Source organism: Diachasmimorpha longicaudata, chromosome 7 (genome assembly GCF_034640455.1).
Source record: "Diachasmimorpha longicaudata isolate KC_UGA_2023 chromosome 7, iyDiaLong2, whole genome shotgun sequence".
Classification (NCBI taxonomy): domain Eukaryota; kingdom Metazoa; phylum Arthropoda; class Insecta; order Hymenoptera; family Braconidae; genus Diachasmimorpha; species Diachasmimorpha longicaudata.
In genome coordinates, this window is record NC_087231.1 from 9,154,322 (window position 1) to 9,173,255 (window position 18,934).

An 18,934-nucleotide genomic window follows, 5' to 3' on the forward strand; every position below is an offset into this window, starting at 1 on the left:
ACGGTAAAGTGAGTGCAGACGGATAAATTTGCATTTTAGGTCGAGTGAGGATGACATATGAATAAAATTCGTTGTTCGGGTGAAGAGTTTTGTTGCACCGAATCACTTCAAAATTCAATTCGACGATAATTCAAAAATATTCATTCGAAAATGATTGAAATCAAAGTGTTTCCAGAGACTGCTGGAGACAAGTCACGTTCCACGGCAAACATTACGAATAACTTCTCTTATAGCACGAAAACCCAGGGTGTAATTTCGTGCTTTATTGCCGTCGGCTAATAAAAATTTATCGCTACTTTTTTCTTCCCTTCGTTATTTTTTTTTCTCGTTTTCACAGTGTTTGCATGCTGGAGGTAAATAAAGTATGGCATGCAGATAGTGGTGGTTGTTGAGATATGAAATTGAATAAGATGGAGTGGGGGATATCGAATTGCAATTGTCTCGCTTTGGCCAATTCTGTCATGCACCACTCTCGATTCCTCTGTCATTTTAGCTGGTGGACGAAGGAGAGAATTGAGCCACTCGCGCGTGCATTTATTCATGAGGCAAGCGTCCTTGAGAGTTTAGATACGAGGGAGTACTCGATTCCAACGAATTGAGAGTAGAGATTGTGAATGTTCGTCGTTCTTGATGATTCATAATTATTCATGAGAATTTCATGAGTTGAAAAATTTTAAATTGAACATGAACATTAATTGAAAAATTACGGCACCAACTCCAGACGGCATTTGGCTCTGCAGAACTTTTTTAAGAAGAAAATGTAATTCTTCTATAAATATTTAACGCTCAATTCCAAGTTTTTTCCCGAGGGGCAATGAGATATTCAAATATTCTGCCGAAAAAAAAACGGAAAACTTTTCAACTTTGACAGGATTCTCGGAGTGCCCGGAATACCACAGAGGAATGTTCTTCATTGAGTGATAAAACATCCCAGAATTCTAATAAAATCTCTCCATATTATACTTCTCATGATAAACACGAATTTCCCGTTCCGTTCGTGTTAACTGTCGATTATTCCCGGGAAAATGGACTGGGACTGACCGCGATCCGCGCCACAGCGCGTGCAGAATGTTTTCGATATTGAAATAGTGCTGATTCCTCAAGTTCAGGGTTCGAGTCCATGCAAAACGGATGGAAGGTATTATTTATATTTTTCTGCAACAACTACTTTCTCCAATTACATTCTGATCTTCAAACCAGCAAAGAATAATTTTTTAGGCGTGGGAAAACGACTGAGGGAAGTGCAGCAACGTTGACAATTATAAAATTATAAGACGTTAATATGCAGGCAGATATTCAAATAAATTATCGAATTAACAATAGGCATTTCATGGGGGTATAGAATTTTTTATAATCATGCTCTTTTTCCTGTGCTAGCGCTAAAAAATCTTCTGAAGAATTTCTCTGACTGTAACTTTAAATCATTATGCGTGGAACTAGGCCTAATTCAGTAGACATGAAGAGTCGGTGAAGATGAGAAATGAGAAATCCTGAATTCATTTGAAAAAGCTGATATTTTGTTTCTTCATCATTTTTATCTCGTCATGAACCAGAAAAATGAATTTGCACCACAAAATTGAATTTCCTCCTTTTTTCAAACACCTCAATAATAATTGCCCTTTCGAACATTTGAAACTTCCCGCCAACTGCTGACGTCTCACCTCAGAATTTCTGAATTCACAATTAGCCCAAATACTCCTCTGTATAACTGCATAGGTCTACCTTCCACTCAAATAAATCCCAATGCGATTCAAATATCCCAAGGCACCGATGAAATATGCAAAACACGTAGACGTCGATAACTGGTCATATCCTCCGAGGGCAACTCAAAGCTCCACCTGCTGCAACCTAACGGCGCAACTGGGAACCCCGTCAACTGCACGCGATACGAAAGTCTAGTAGGAGAAAGACTACGGAAATGGGTAAGGCGCTTGCGCAGTGTAGTGTACGGTGTGGCCATCTTGAAAAAAGATATGTCGTATTGAGGTAAACGTCAACAGTCCCGTGTTTATTTCACATTACATGTCCCCAATTACGGCCAGTAAGAGGGCCAAAAAAGTTCAATAATCTGTTATCTATCATTTTTTCGTTGACTGCCACGAGTTGTTAAATTAACTTATTGAAATAGAAAGGATGAATCGAAGTGACGGATTGGTACAGAGGCGTAGAGTTGTTAACAGCAATAGTGGTACTGGATTGGGACAAGAAGGTGGAACACCTGATCAAAGTGGTGGCTACAATGATCAGGCATCGGGATACGGTGGTGATAATGACAGTAATTCACTGAAAGATCTCAATTCAAATCCAACTGCCGATGATGACTCGGACAAAGAGACACGATTGACACTCATGGAGGAGGTGCTTCTGCTTGGGCTCAAAGATAAAGAGGTGAGTGGCTAATTGACACATATTCACGATGATGATTGTCCCTGATGTTATCGGGACATTCCAATGTTTATACTTTTTTATCTGAGAAATGAAAAATTGGGGTGAATTGTTTTCTTAAAACAAGGGCTACACATCATTCTGGAATGACTGCATAAGCTCAGGGCTCAGGGGCTGTATTCTAGCTGAGCTGGGCTTGAGAGGACGAGTTGAGCTGGAAAAAGCTGGTATGCGCAAGAGGGGTCTTCTTTCACGTAAATTATTGGTCAAGAGTGATGCACCAACTGGCGATGTTCTCCTCGATGAAGCACTCAAACACCTGAAGGAATATGATCCACCAGAACCTGTTCAGAGCTGGATCGAGTATCTCAGTGGTCTGTACATTGATCAAAAACTTGATAATACTTAGCTTCAACTCAAGTACTTGGGGGATATTTTTTTCTCGTGCCATTTCATTGGGTTACAGGGGAGACATGGAATCCACTGAAGCTACGGTACCAGTTGAAAAATGTTAGGGAGAGATTAGCTAAGAATTTAGTTGAGAAGGGAGTTCTCACGACTGAAAAACAGAACTTCCTGCTGTTTGATATGACCACACATCCGCTGACAGATAATTTCGCAAAGACGCGTCTCGTTAAAAAGGTATGTGTGGATAGAAAACTAATTTATTTTAGGGAATATATTTTGTCCCAATCGAGTAAACCATTTTTATGGATGTCCTCGGCATTCCCCTCGATTTCATCATTCGGTGTTTTTTCATCTATTTTTGGAACAGCAAAAAATGTTTGTGTCGTGATTGACTCGTAATCAGAGGAAGCCGTATCTCTCTATCTTATCAATCTAATTGGAAACAGTCTTGTACTCCACATTTGAATAATAGAGTTCCGGTTGATAACAAGTAAAACACATCCTTTTGTTTCGTGGAGAGCATTAACAAGTAAATAATACTTTAATGCTCTCAGTACTTGTAACGTTGTGAATATGTAAACTTATGATGGTTGGGCACTGTAGTTTACTGAGTGCATTTGCGTTGCTAGCTGTTGGGTAGAATGCTGTGGGACTGTGGATGAAGTCACTTGAATTAATTTGAGTGCTCTCGAAAAACGACACCGCTGACCTAATATTGGAATTTCAATGCCTCAAGGGAACGCTCAGACCATTCTACTCAAATATTTGACATATCTGTGTTCAGTTGAATTTTTATCCATATCAAATCTTTGTTAACTTGTTCTCAATTTCAATCAGGAGTAATTGAACGGTCTCATGGGAGCGCGAATTTGTGCTTTTGATTTTTTTAAATTTTCCAATGGATAAGTTTTTTTAAATTTTTAAATACTTCCCAAATAGAAACATGGCATTATGGTATGGCCTGTTAATGTCACATTTTTTGATTTTTCATTTTCTATATTCAGTTATTAGGGAAAGGGGAATCGAGGATGAATGGAATGTTTTTTTTGCAGAGGTCGTTAATGAATGGCATTTAGCATTCCTCTTTCATGATAATTTATCGCTTGTAAATATCTATGTAAAAGCAGATATTAATTCATAATCACCACAACAAGATGATTTATGTCTTTGTTGGTAATTTTTTTAAGTCCCATAAAACTAAACGATGAGCCCCGTGAAATAACTATAATAACTTCAATAACTTGAAACATCATCATAAAAATATTTTAGATACAAGAGGCTGTTCTTTGTCGTTGGGTTAACGATGCCGGTCGCATGGACAGAAGAACACTAGCACTTGTTATATTAGCATACGCTGCTGATGTATTAGAGAATGCATTCGCACCACTATCAGACGATGATTACGAAGTAGCGATGCGTCGAGTAAGGACACTGTTGGATCTTGATTTGGAAGCTGAAGCTGCCAAGCCAAATGCCAATCCCGTATTATGGGCTGTTTTTGCTGCATTCAATAAGTAGCAATGGGAAGACATAAAGAGTATTCAGAAGTGTGACAGTGAGGTAAATATTAAGGTCGAGTGAAGGGGAAAAATTCTATCTTCTGTCTAAACAACTGTTTTTTTTTATTTCCAGTGTGTCAGTTTACGTGTGCAATCGTCCATTAATATCATATCCCCGACCAAGTCGTTGATGTTTTAATGTCACAGATCATAACGAAACCATTTCGAAAGATAACAATGTGCCATTACAATCGTGAAAACATGAATTACGGTAGAATATTGATCATTCCTTGGGGGTTCGACGATTTTTGTATGCATAGAAAGAGGACAAAGGGATTTATATGAGTTTCAATCAAATTATCTCGGGGCTGTCAAGTAGTTGTCGAGATGAATAAAAGAGATATTCACTTCAGTGTTTCTTTGGTGCGTGAATAATGTGGATGGAGTGGTCAGAGGAAAATAAAGATTTTTTGAATAATTGAAATATACGAGAGGAGCAATTAACAGAGTTCCAAAGAGTTTTATCATTTCTAGAACTTTTTCACGGCGACATGTATTTTTTGTTTTCATTATTTTGATCGAAAGGCACCAAGATCGTTATAAACGCTCGCCCAAGGGCGAAAGAAAATTAGGAATGATTGAAATATACTGCCACTTTGACATTCTCATCAGTACTGTTGTTGTGGCAAAGCAATAATACTGGAGGGGATATGTTAACGGAATGATTGTAATCCTACGATTTATCATGTATTAACATTTTATATGCCATCGACAGTTCGTGAGCATGTTGTTACGCCAAATGAGTTTCCTATACAGAGTGTCCTTAAACTCCCGTCTAATCTCTTCAGAAATGAAAGACTGTCGTTTAGAGGTGAATGCTTTTCTTCGACATTTGTTAACGAGTTTCTAATTGCTTAACTTAAAAAATTCCAATGGCAGTGGCTACTTTTGGCAAAAATGGAGAAGAAAAGGATATTCAGGCACCTATGGTAGACTTTTTTCACTCAATCTTATCCGATGTTATTGAAGTTAGACGGTCATTGTCAAATTTATAGATAAACTATTCCAGTAGCCACGTCATAATGAGTCAAGTCAGCCGACGATTTGTCAGCTTCATCAATAACTCATTAACTAATGTCCGAAGCTAGAAAGTGAGAAGGAACATTTGGCTTGGAATTCCACTCTCTTTCGTTCCTTAAATAAGATGAGAATTGGAGACACCCTGTATTGTAGGTTGGACGTACTGATAACATTTCAGAAGGAACATTTCTTTGCCGATTCAGAGTTTACGGGACGCACGTGAGTGTCATTGTTAATGATGCATATTTTTTTTTCAGTATATTTTTGATTTATTATCATTCCAGTAAATTAACGGGGGGAGAATGATTTACATACTATTCAACCTTTCAATTGATTGTTATCTCGAAATATTACGTTCATTAATGGTGACATTCTCGTAATTGCACACGGTGCGATTTCATAAAACTACCAATCTAAAGGTATAATAATCTTAGACATGTGAGCACGACTCACGTTAATGTGGGTAACGAAAATCTGAAATTTTTCGCTAAGGATCGAACGAAGATTCATGATGTTTATGAATTTTGTTGTACAAAGGCATGTGACGTAAATGATTTTGAATTCACTATACTGCGAGAAAACGGAATAATTGAAGCCAAGAATTTAATCATTGAGGATTAGAATATTTTATATTTTACTGCTTATGGCAGTTTTAATTTCGATAAAGTTTTGTTGTCGTCTGGAATTCTGATTATTTTGAGAACTAATGCCAGAAAATACAACAATGATTTTCTGATTATTTTTTAAATTATTAAAGATATAGTTGATTGTACAGTTATAGAGAGAAGATATTACCATGTATTTACATTCAATAGTTACTTAATGTCGATCATCACTAGAAATTGTATTACAGTTAAGGGAAATTAAATAAATACAATAAAATCAATCTGGTCATTGAATGAATCCACAATGGTCGAGGCTTATCTTTTATTTATACAAATTTTACACAAGTTGCAGTTCATAGCCTCCATCAGGAAGCTTTTTGGAGCCATTCTGTTACACGTAGAATAATGAATGATTGAACAGATATTCAGAAGACATTGAGCTTGATTCTGTGGTCCCATCGTAGTTTAACTCACCTAAGCATCGATTGTGGCATGAATTACACCATACTGGCCAGATATCAACCAGTCATTATTTGGATGTTTGTTATTCAATTCAGCTGCTTTCCCAGGTGGCAGCCCTACACACACATCAGCCTTCAGCACTCTCATGGTGACTAAATTACTGGGCCTGAATCCCCGAAGTGCTGTCACTAGATCTGTCGTTGACTCCCAGTTGATGTCTCCCATGAGTTTTCTATAATTCAAATCTCCTTTGAAGATGATTAATTTTGCTTCTGATAATTTTGAATACAGATCTGGAGCTTGGGTCTTCATTTGGGAGAAATCGTACGGTGATGTCCAGAATGGTTCAACCTGAAAGAGTGAATACAAAACGTTTCCTTTTATCAGTTTATATCCTGAAATAATTCAGAGAATTTACCTCAATGCTCCAGGCTCCACTGTTTAAATAATTTTCACAAACATCCGCGAACTCTTGAACGCTGGAAATTTCCGACTTCTTCATTGAGTCTATCGTCCACTTAAAATCCTTCGCAGTCACATCACTAATATACCACGGGTGCTTTTTCACGTAAAAACGAATTTTTGTTGCCAATTTAGCACGTGTCATCAGTACAGCCATACACAAGTCAGTAAAGAACTCATATCCGGCATTGTCTAATACAACATCAACAATGACATCTTCACCTGTACCTCTCTTGTAGAGGAGATCCCAAACAGGCGAAGTGTCGTCTATCAAAAGATTTGGATCAATGGTTAATGAACTATTTGCCCGTTCACAATGCTTGGATGGTGCACCAGCACTGTGCGATAGGTCACACCTGAAATAAATCTTCATTGACAACTGTCCTCTGTGATACAAATTAAATCCCAGGTGGCAGCCCTACACGCCCATCGTCTCACCTATTTCCCCAAAGATTCAACTTCAAAAGAGCTCGGAACTCCTCTTTTTTCTTGTCCTCCGACAAATCTTCGAAATTATTGACGAGCTGTAACGTATATTCAGTGAGCTCCGATATTGAGTTCCATGCACCAGTGAAGGCGCCTTCTTTTTGTTCCTCGAACAAATCCAGCGATGACAAGGTCTTACTGTAATTTATTCAATGGAATAATCGATTATCGAAGTAATGGAACCGTTGGCCGAATCATTGATTTGTCATGAAACCCGAAATGAGACCATTAAAAACTAGATTTCCGGTGTGAAATCGATGGAGTTCTGGCATAAATTTATCATAATAAGGAGAGGAGTCTGGAAGCGTGATTTTAGGAAGAATATAATATTAATCTAATAACGAAATCATTTCTATCAATGCTTCATAGAAGAAGAGAGAAATCCTACGTTAATGCAACAATCTGCCACAATCTCCTGTACATATACGGTTCGCAGAGGAGCCAATCAGTCTCAAACCATGTGACGGGTGAAGAATCGTTAATGCCCTTATTACGAATGTAATCATTCCAAAGTTGTGCATCGCCGTCTTTCTCGGTGTTTGATAAATTCAGCAGGTGCAATGGTTTATTCGTCATCAATTCACTCCTCAATTGGCTGATATTTCCGATGACTTGCTTCAATTCGTCAGAGGCTTCCTTGAGATAATATTAAACAATCATGCATTCAAAACCGTACAAAAATCGATACTTTGTCTCGACAGATTATCTTACCTTTCCATATTTGTTGATGATTGATTCCTTGTTTCTACTCATTGAGTCTATAATTCTAGTTAATATCACTGGGGCTCTGTCCTTCATCGTACCGTAGGCGAAGCTCCTGAAAAAATGTAGAAGGAATCATGTTTTAAGGGAAAAATTCCCTGAATGATCAGACAATGTCGAGGTTAGGAAAAATTCGATAGAATCGAGGGAAAATAATTTGATTATTACTTGCGATATTTCCCAGAGAGCCGACCTCCAACGGGCGTCTCAATATCTTGTAAACCTTGGATATCATCCGATGCATTGATTGATGCCATTTTTAAATAACCGTGGCTGGAATCACTGGATACAGTGATGGTGACCACCAGAAGCAGAATGGTCACCACAAATTCACTGAGGACGCTGAATGTCATTGATACTGAAGATCTGATGGTTACAATTTCCTGAGGCAAACTGGACGTTCAGAATTGAGCATTGAATGTTGAAAGTATTATACATTATCCTTGTGTATATTTTAATTCCTCGTGTGTGGAGTTACAGGATAAGATTCCTTTCACCCTCAAGGCCTTATTCAAGTTATAATTTTGAAAAATGTGACGATGGTCTTATGGTGAGGGAATACGGCCCTGCAGGATGGTCCGGACATCACGTGATTGGCGCAGGCGCCACGTTGGAATAGAAATTAATTTCAACTCGAAGGGAAATTCCGTCATTTTCATCGTATTAAGTGTTTGGGTGCGGGAAATTAAAGGGAAGAGCAGGCCTGATTATCCTAGTAATTTTTTTCAGTATTTTTTTTTGGTTGTTTCGGCTGTGATGCAGCAATTCAGGGAGGCGTGACCTACAACGGCGATGATAAAAAAATTGTTAGTCGTGCGGAAAAAAATCCGAGGGTTGTAGAGGTGGAAAAGTTTTTCGGACCTAATGACGAAATATACTATTTTAGGGGTATGAAAATCCCTCTAATTGAGAACAGCTTTACCCTGGAGATATAAATATTATTGTGTAATATTTATTTTCAAAAACAACCAACTTAAATGGAGTATTCGAATATACTTTCGTTTTAGGGAAATTTGCTCATTAATATTATTAACGAAACAATGTTTGAAATTATTAAACTTATCTCTTCCTCTCAATTACCTGCAATATTGATGAAACTCTCAGATAAAAGTTCTCCCAGAGTATTAGAAAAGTAGGGCAGCTCATTTGTATCTGCCATTCATTAGCGCACGTGCATCATTGGAAAAAATATCATAAGTTGTGACAAATAGAATCCAGTTAGAGGCCGTCCATCTCGTTTCAATATTTTTCTTATTCGTAAGAGAATACATCATTCAGTAGCAGGTGACGATAACTGTGAAAAATGAAGATGGAAAAAAATTGTTGGAGAAACGAAGTGAACAGAACTAATTTGTAAGAGAAAGCATTTGCATCTTTATTATCTCCAAGAAGTTGAAGTTATTTCTTGCAGATTCAATATACCATCCGAAGATATCTCGTACATCAAAAGTTTTGTGGCTGGTAATTTTTCAGTTTTTCAACTGCGAATACCTCGACATGGTGCAATTAGTGCGACAAGTTCGTTAACTTCTGACTTGGCTGAATTTTATTCGTGATCGAGCAAGAACTCAACAGAAGGCAATCAACTCCAGTGATAATTCCATTACAGATGGCCCGAAACTTTGATAAACTTTGTTGTTATTAAAACATGAAAGAAAAAATACGGAAACGTTGTAATTCGTCTTTGAACAGAAGGAAAAGATTTCCTGCCAACGATGAAGACAGCAAATCGTGTTTTATGTCAAAACAAAGTGGAATCTTGTCTTACGAGGAAACGAATGCAAATTTATCGGACTTTTTGTTGTGTCATTCCTGAGAATCTACCGTCATTCTATCTGTATAATAGAATGAATCATGAAATTGCGGTAATATCTGAGCATTGCGATTATCATTACATGATATGTAATTCGAAGTTTATTTAATTTTTCTACTATTTTGAGAAATTATTTCGCAGGAAAAAAATATGATTTCACCCAATGATTTTTTGTATAGACTATTTTAACTTCATTTTAGCTGGTTCCTAAATATTTGAATAACGCACGCTTAAATTTTTCACGTCGAAATTTCACATCAGTGGAATGCGAAAGAATCAATACAACGACGAAATTATTTTGAAGGAAGTCTGCGAATTAGGCAATGAGTGGATCAACAATGTTGCTAATTACTACATTCCACCGAGTGCGGCATAACTAGCGACCCACAGATTCCAACGTCCCTTAGCGCGTTGCTGTTTGCTGCCATCTGCTATTAATTAATTGTTCACATTTCTCAATTCAATATTTACGAGGCAGAGAAAGCACTTTCCCAAAAATACAAATTCTCCCTCATTAGTGCACAACTCACGTAATTTTTATTCGAAATCATTATGAAACCCTCAGGAAAATTGAGAGTAAAAACTCGCGAAAATAAGAAACTCTTTTTCTGCGACTTGCCCGCCACTTTAACTTATTCACAAATTCATTTGCCGAATAATTTATTCATCCAAACGACATTCATCAGGTATTAATGAATAACGGAATTGAATATGCCGGAATAACTAGTTCGCATTAATTACGAACATTTACGGTAAATGAATAGACCCTAACGTCCTACCAAATTCATTTACTTAACAAGGACTATTCCTGCCTATCAGCGCACGTCTGCGGACTTTACGGCATGATCTTCAAATCCGCAGAGTAATACAGCACTAATTACCGAAGCGAAACATCAGTATCGCAGTTCTCGTAGGCTAATAGAACTTGCTTGAATGGGAAGATAATTATAATTAATTTTCCATTGTCGGTGGGTTATTCATGCTATGAGCTTTTAGCTCACAGTAGACAGTCTTCATCCCCACTTTTCCTGTCTTCTCATTCCCCAGCGTTATCAGATTAACCCCTACCTACGTAAGCTGAAAGTTTCACGACTGCTGTCGATTCAGAAATCAAATTTTCTTTTAACGATCAAATCTTTTCATTTTTTCCAACTTTTCGCATTCTACAAGATGTTTCTGTGGTGTTGCCCCGCGAGATTGCCGTTCCGCACATACACTGGATCTTTTCAAGTTGGAGCTGTCGTTATTTCTTGATATGACGTTAAGACTTTATCACAACTTTCATGTTTCGCTTCAGCTGTTTCCATCTCACGTCATTCTCGTAATATTATTTTTTTTTTCAATAACATAATGGCGTGGAATTTTGAGACGAGTATTTCCCGCGAGTAGCTCCTCTCCTCTTCTAGTAGATATACTGCAAAATTAAACTTCTCGGCAAACATCAAATGAGGTTAATTCCGGAGGTGCACTCAGCGGCTACTCTGATATGTACAAATGATAAAAATATTTTTCATTTTTTCTTACCCAGGTATATCACGAAAAAGCAAATGTAGGCTTTTCACTGGATATGAGATATCCCGGTGTAAAATAATCAGGTAATTATTATGCTACACCACGGTGAGTTCGAGGATCAGTAGCGTGTGTCTATGATAAGACACGCCTTCTGTCCCGTGGATGGACACACCTGGCTTACTTACAGCCTTTTAACGCGAATTCTCATTCGCGAAAGAGCGAGAGAGCCGGAAAAGCTCGATTACACTCCAGTGAACGGGGGCAAATGTTACCCTGAAATTTCATGGACCATGCAGTTGTATACATTGTACACTGGGAGTTGATGTGGGATTTTGCGATACTGCTGGAGAATCTCAAGTGGAGCATTGTGGTTATCTTGGGGAAATTGGGGCGGCGAGAGTATGAGGAAATAGTATCATTTTTTAGGAGGAGGGGCACTGTGGAGTTTCTCCATGTTCTGATTAGCGATCTGACGGAATTTATTGATAGCTGATGTAATCCGGTTTCTCCCGCGTGCAAATATTAATTTTATACATTTTTTCCCTCACGGAATTTTCACGTGTCAAACAAAAATTGTGAAAATCCTGCGACAGCCCCAGACTATTTCAATCAGCTTGGAATCTGTTTACCAGCTATTCAAAAGAGAAGTGCGATTTAACCGCCCCTTCATGCAGACGCCAATCATCTGGGAGTGGAAATGAAGTAAAAAGAACAGTTGATGCAGTAATTCTCGCACGTCCCCTCTGGGTATTTGCGATTGTTCCCAGTGGTTTTCAAATCAATGCAACAAAGGCTGACTGGATGAGGGAATCGGGATGCGAGACGCCGATAGACGCGTTTGATAATGATACTGTGGTTTTAATCAACCGGTTATAGAATCAGCCATCGATGAGATCTCAATCGTTACCAACACAAGCAATTAAATTTTCGTTCAGGGTAGGGGTAAAATGAACGAACGGAGATTGAAACATTTCATTCCATCATCGAGAGAAAATTGGCGCGACGCTGCGGCATTCGTTGGATGCGCTTGACTTTCCCTTGTGCATAGTTGATGCAACGTCGAGGGGTAGTGGAAAAGGCTGTAACTGGTGCAGTTAATGACGCGCGTGGGCACTAGTCCCCATTGGAGTGGCGTGGCAATTCATAATGCTCGTATACGCAGCCATGTGCCACAGGATGACTTGAGTGTGGATTTGCCCTGTCTAAAGATCCACTTTCCTGGATTACACCTCGCGCCAACTTCGCATGGCCCATACCCGGAGAAAGGGGACGAGCGGCAAACTTTGTCGTACCTGGGGATGGGGGGTGAATGCGTCGCTTGCTGGTGCTCCTTTTCAAGCACTAATATGACATTTGGATTTCCCAGTAAAGTTCTTGGAATGAGAATGGAGTTTCAATTTGTTGGAAACAAGCAAGAGCTTGGAGACATTTTTTTCAGGGTTAAGTAATTAACCCCCGCCTACCCCACACGGAGAGAAATTGTCTAGAAAAATCCCAGTACGAGGACTGAGCCATATCACAATCCCACATGAATCAGAGAGAATTTTTCGAGCGACAGAATATGATTTTGGAATAGAGTCGAGATAAAATTTGGCAAATGATGATTAATTTCCATTTCCGGCAGCGTATTTACGACGAATTTCACATGTAGTTCTCCAATTACGGGAATTCAAACAATCAATGTACGAACTTATGCACCGAAGCCCGCATCGAGGGGTGAGAGAAGAGGTGCAGCGGTGGAGATTGTTACCGGCGGCTGGAAGAGGGGCCGGGGAGGTGCGTAATGGCCCATATGAACAGAGTCACGCGGTTAGAAATTACAATTCGAATTCCAGAGGTAGACGGTTAGATATGCAGCGACTGGCAGTTGACCCTTGAATCCAAGAGGCGGAGAGACAGAGTTGTGAGGGCGCGCGATTCCATGCGCTTATACTCGGCACTGGGACTTGGACCATTTGGTATTCTGGGATTGTAATCGCGCTTTCTATACACGCGTATACACCCCTAAACCGTTGACTGCAATTCCTGTCTCTCTCCATCTACTCTTCGTACCCTGAAATTCCGTTTTAATTAATTTCCTCGATCAAGCCGGGCTGAATATGTGGATCTTCAACAATGGTAGAATTGTCAGATGCATGACCAGTGGTTCCACAGCTAGATAATGAAGGTATGATGTTCAAATGCAAGGGATTGCCTAATAACTCGTGGTGTCAAGGGTTCGTGAAATCAGAGCGAGATGACCTGAGCAATGGGTGAATTCGAGGTATTTTTTGAATCATAAGATTCCGGATTGTTAAAATTTTTTATCACATTTTTATCACGTGTCATTGTCTTATCCTATTATTCACTGTGATTATGTAGCTGTTAATGAGATGTATTCTATGGCCCTTTAAACGGATACAATTATCGATTTTATTGCTGCATTCGATAAAGCATTACCCGCAATTTGGCTTTCACTACTGTACATAATATCGTTAAAATCATCACAGCGGCTATTGCTGTAATGTCATCGGATTAATAATTTACCAGGAACAATAAAAAAACATCAATTCCGGCTAAAAGCGTGTCGAACAGCCTTCAGGACATTGTAGTATTCCAGTTTGAACAGCCGTAAAATGCAGTCAGTCCTGCGATCGAAATCTTTTTGGGACGAATTTGTCAATATCTCAGTATTTATTTTGATAAATTAAACCATTTTAGTCCCCGAGGGAGATCTCGAACATTGACGGCCCACATAACGTCAGTCTACAATACATTCAGCCGAGTGCAAGGGCTTTAACGAAATTTCAACCTGATGGTATATTGCAACAGTCGTAAAGTCGACCTGGAAGCGTGTTAAAGCTGTTTGACCGAGTGGAAATTGAATTTGCTCGTAAACACGACACCACACGGTCGCTTTTCCACGACCATTATTCGTGTTTTGCGCTCGCCAAGTTAGAGCCTCTGATACTGTGCAAGTTGCAAGTTACGGAAGCCCATCTCAATCGTTGGGTTATGCTTGATCTCCACTTCGATATTGAGCAGTGAAATTCGTTTACTAAAGTTTAGGCAGTAACTCGAATCATTGTTTTCGCTTGATGAACATATTTTTTTTTTACTTATTTAACAGCGACTCAGATTATTTTGGAGGAAGGACAGAGTAAATTCATGCAGTGTAGATATATCGTGGAGTGAATGGAATGAAAATATTATCAGAATATACAGGGGTAATTATATGAAGGTAAAATACAGGGAAGGACATGTGTTCAGTTATTTTTGTTTGAATTTGTGGTAAGAAATGAGAGAGGAATGGTAAATTTTGTATTTGATTTTGTTTTTTTTGGGGGACGTAAAACCTGTGCATATCTGCCGCTCTCCGAATGGCAGATAACGCACCAAATGATAATAACCAGACACATATTGCATTCAACGATCTCTCCGGACGTTTTATATCACTTATGACAACATAATTTCACGTTTCGAAATGAAAATTTCATGAAATTTTGTAGAATTGAATATGTATAACTTATACGGGTCTTTGGATGGGTTAAAGCCCAGTAGTCCGTTGAAAGTTTGAAAGCACCGCAGGCTTTCCAGCGTACATACTCTCTCTCACTATATTCATAGCACACAGATAGGATCAGACTCGAGTATATATCGCTCTCCAGAGATAACGTCAGTCGAATGTCCAGGCAGCTGTACCTCATTCCGATCGCAAATGTTATTCATGCTAACTCAATTTCATTTTCAATCTTGTGCCATGTTAATTATTTTCGTATGAAAAATTTCGTCTCTTCGAGTTCAAAGGGTAAGGAAAAATAAATATAGTACTAGGAGCATGGATGAAAAAATATTGGAGTTGTAATCACAGATCAATGTATGGTCCAATGGCTTTTAATCAGCTGCCGACCGAAGGCTCGATGGTTCTGGACAATGGTAGCGAGCGTTGTAATTGGGTGGCTCTTTTGATCCTGAATATATGCTGTAATCATCTATTTCCATTCAACGAACTCAGTGAAGACGAAATATAAAAATTGTACCTGCATTGAACCAAGTGATTTTTCTCAATGAATGGGTCGACAATGAAATGAAAAGAGAAATATTGAAATTTGAAAACATGCGAGATTAGACTGTGATGTGGGGCTTAAAAATGTCTAGCTGGGCCATTGGAAAAGCGACAAAAAAAATATAAGGATTCATTTAAGATGATAATGGAAATGCTGAGTTGGATTGAATCAAGTGATATTGATCAATGAATGGGCCGACAATAAAATCAGAGAAGAAAAAAAGATAAAATTTCATACGATCCCAATACATAGTACTAGCTACATCCAGTGGAAAATCAATCAAATGATTTTTTTTTTTGTAAGAAAGTAAAAAAATAATTGTGATATTGCAGCAGCAGATGAAAAACCAACAAAAAATTATTTCTCATGGGGAAAAAGAATAATGGGCTGGTTTTAATCTCAATTAAAATGCATTTAATCCTTCATTTGTTGTTGAAAGTTCAATATTGATAGCTTTGGAACGTGAAAATAATGGTTTTTAATCGGATGATCGTCGTGTGAAGCCACTTACCCGATTTCCACCGCGCACTGACCCGAAAATCCTCTGATGAAAGATAAACACCCGTCCGATGGCTTATTTAGTACATGGGTCGAGAGATTCCGAAAGTTTTTCATCTCCACTTCTCTAAATCCATCCACTACTACTACTTTGTATGTAATTACGTGATGGGGCACCTAATTAAGCGCTGGTGGATGGATTTCAACAGGAGATTGCGCATTTGGATACGAGGAGGTTCATGAGTAACATTCGTGCACCTTTTGGGATTTATTATTACTTGGTTTTATTTATATTTATCTTCCATCCAATTTTTTTCATCATTTTTTCAGTTTTTGGTAACAACATTCAACTCAACGACGCAAAGCACAATATAGTATTATTACGTTATTTAACATATAATATAGTGATATAATTCATCATTACTTTTTATTATTTTTAGGAGCGTAATTATATGTGTACATACATGTTGTCTCAGAGAAATGTTCTTTCATTTCAATGACATGAATTCATTCAATGATGACGTGTATTGAGGACAAAGGGGTGTCAATTATCTGAAGGTGATTTCAGTCCATTTGATGTATACCTTCAACATAATCCTCACGAAATGGTCGAAAATAAATCATTGAACCACCTCGCGATATGCTACATTATTCCATCAATCGTTTACTTGATAAAAGAGAACATTTTTCTGATTCCAAACCCTTTTCATCCCGTTTAATTCGTTCACCATGCCTCAGATTTTTTTTGAAAATATTTTCACAATTTATTTTAAAAAATTTCCTATCATTCTTTTTGTCCAAAGCGTGCGACTGGGGCGTCAAAGCTACGTAAACTGGTATTTACCTACGCACGACTCATCTTAATTAATTCGTTATATACAGAATACAATTATTCTCACCGTCTCATTAATTGTTGGTCAATTCGTTCAAACTCCGAATCAAACAAGGGGACATTATCTTGAATTTGACTTCACCTTCAACTCTTCAATACGTGAATTTTTCATTGGTACATTCTCTTTATTTTCATTGTTCAGTCACATGATATTCTGGGCCACGCGCACTTGGAATTTACGACCCTCAAACTCCGGTCTTTCATCCAACGATTGTCGGGTTATCGTTGATCTCGAAAAAGAAGTGGCTAAGTGGCGGTATTATACCAAGTATTCGGTCGAGATAGCTTTAAGTAGTTCTTGAACGTTCAGTGGACCTTCCAACGCACTGGCGTTGTCTTTCATTCTCTTGACATTCTTCACACGATGTTATCTTTATAGATTATTCTGACGAACGAGTAGTGCGCCCACATTCTGTTCAATTCTTTGAGAAGGTAATTAATTAACTTGTGTATTCGGCGGTATCTATGCACAGAGAAAAGAGTCGAATGAAAATGGCATTGGGGTGGACGACATTATTGAACGAAATAAAATCTAGTGGCTGCATGAAAATTCACTGGAAAGTGTATTTTGTTGGTTTGAACTTTTCAACAGTTCAGGTTCGTTTTTGTAGGTTGTTTACCACATATATTTCACCCATTTTTTAATGGGGGATTTTTCCTCTTCGTGGGGGCTTTTAGAGTAATGAGCTGTATGCAATTTCACAAGGTGTGTGACTGCATTAGGGGGACTTTTCGTTATGTAAAGTACGAGTCACTTGCCGTTGATGTTCTAGTTCTGGAGACCTTTCATCTAATCCGATGCAGACGAACTCCTCCTTGTTATTTCACGGCACCAACCGACCTGTTGCACTCAGCTAAAACCACTTTGCTGAATAATGGATGTCTCCTGGTGTTTCATGAAAATAACCTACATGTGAAGTTCACTCGGTGATCATCACTCTCTCGACTGAGCTCAATGGAGCATTGATAATTGAATTCGTCTATTCATGTTCGGACGAGATGTTTTTGATTGAAAAATTACGAGGAAAGCGTCGAGCTGACGATTTCTAGTACATTGTTCCTGAGATAGTGTAAGCTCGAGGGTGTTCTGGGGATGCTCAATGCTTCCATCAAATCTCTATTTGTTCTCTCATATCTCTGCTATATGCTCGTTGTGAGCAGGATTTATCAAAATAAATAGCGTGAATTTCTTCGTATATGTTGCATCGATAAACTTTCATAATTTTCGCGAAATTTGTATACTCGCTCAGCACCTATAGCCCGGGGTTGTAAAATAAATTTCACGATTTGCAGACCTGGGATTGGCCTCTGGAAATTTATGGGATCAGGTGAGCTCTAGCTGATAAAACAGCATTTTTAAAAGAGGTGATTCCACTGAGCCAAATATAGAGAATTACCAAGTAGTATTTTTTGTTCCTCATATTACTTGCTTTTCGTTTTATCTTTTGGCCAAACATTAATCTTTCTCTTCTTTCACATTCTGTTCTGCTTCACACCGAATCTTTCAGTCGTGAGCTTTCTCGACTCAAGGATAAAGTCGATGAACAAGTCAGAGGTGCATTGGTGGAGCGAATCTGACGTTTTAATCTCAAGTCTACACATGGGTTCAGAGAGTATGTTTTGTTAAAACTCAAGTAAAAAGGCAGCGAATGAATATTGGAGGACGGAGGGAGGAGGCTGTATGAAATTTTGATATTTGCGAATGTAAAAGAAACTTTCGAAGAAGTTTGCAGTCGAGAACAAAGAAGAATGGATTTCTCGTGGGATTTGCACTTCTATTCGTGTAAATCCCAGACTTGTTCACTCTGGATAGCAACAAGGATGCAGTGAAGACGTAAAATCACAGAGAAAATAATTTTCCCGATTGAAAATTTCGTCGCTAATTGAAAAATAGGATTCCCTTGTCAAGATTGAGGGAAAATAAAATTTGTCACAACAACTTAATTCAAAACTATAGACGTTTATCCATGTGAATTGAGTGTGTGTTTCCGGTCTCTTAGAACAGAACGTTCCTTACTCTGCCG

General features: G+C 38.4%; 2 protein-coding genes across 3 annotated transcripts; one reads left to right on the forward strand and one right to left on the reverse strand.

Annotated features, from left to right (window-relative positions):
• Positions 1-1,850: 1,850 nt before the first annotated feature.
• Positions 1,851-6,258, forward strand: LOC135164295 (Golgi phosphoprotein 3 homolog sauron). 2 transcript variants are annotated; one of them, XM_064124520.1, is made up of 6 exons: positions 1,851-1,986; positions 2,129-2,388; positions 2,513-2,759; positions 2,852-3,027; positions 4,063-4,353; positions 4,426-6,258. In XM_064124520.1, the coding sequence occupies exons 2-5, from the start codon at positions 2,134-2,136 to the stop codon at positions 4,309-4,311; spliced, it is 927 nt and encodes a 308-aa protein (XP_063980590.1). In that variant the 5' UTR covers positions 1,851-1,986; positions 2,129-2,133; the 3' UTR covers positions 4,312-4,353; positions 4,426-6,258. The 2 variants fall into 2 exon arrangements, with proteins under 2 accessions (XP_063980590.1, XP_063980589.1); XM_064124519.1 differs by having other exon boundaries at positions 1,935-2,388.
• A 27-nt stretch (positions 6,259-6,285) lies between these two features.
• On the reverse strand, positions 6,286-8,651 carry LOC135164290 (damage-control phosphatase ARMT1-like). The gene is made up of 6 exons (XM_064124506.1): positions 8,318-8,651; positions 8,099-8,204; positions 7,776-8,023; positions 7,340-7,525; positions 6,858-7,257; positions 6,286-6,790 (listed from the first exon to the last, which is right to left on the reverse strand). Exons 1-6 carry the CDS (start codon positions 8,500-8,502, stop codon positions 6,452-6,454), a joined length of 1,464 nt encoding a protein of 487 aa, XP_063980576.1. The 5' UTR covers positions 8,503-8,651; the 3' UTR covers positions 6,286-6,451.
• Between the last annotated feature and the right edge of the window lie 10,283 nt (positions 8,652-18,934).

Bases quoted from the DNA above. Each gene is read 5' to 3' on its own strand.
- LOC135164295 (XM_064124520.1), top strand. From the start codon at position 2,134: ATGAATCGAAGTGACGGATTGGTACAGAGGCGTAGAGTTGTTAACAGC. The intron at 2,389-2,512 runs GTGAGTGGCTAA...TCTTAAAACAAG, and splicing joins TTGGGCTCAAAGATAAAGAG to GGCTACACATCATTCTGGAA. The intron at 3,028-4,062 runs GTATGTGTGGAT...AAAATATTTTAG, and splicing joins AGACGCGTCTCGTTAAAAAG to ATACAAGAGGCTGTTCTTTG.
- LOC135164290 (XM_064124506.1), bottom strand. From the start codon at position 8,502: ATGACATTCAGCGTCCTCAGTGAATTTGTGGTGACCATTCTGCTTCTG. The intron at 8,205-8,317 runs GTAATAATCAAA...ACATTTTTTCAG, and splicing joins CTCTCTGGGAAATATCGCAA to GAGCTTCGCCTACGGTACGA. The intron at 6,791-6,857 runs GTAAATTCTCTG...TCACTCTTTCAG, and splicing joins GTGGAGCCTGGAGCATTGAG to GTTGAACCATTCTGGACATC.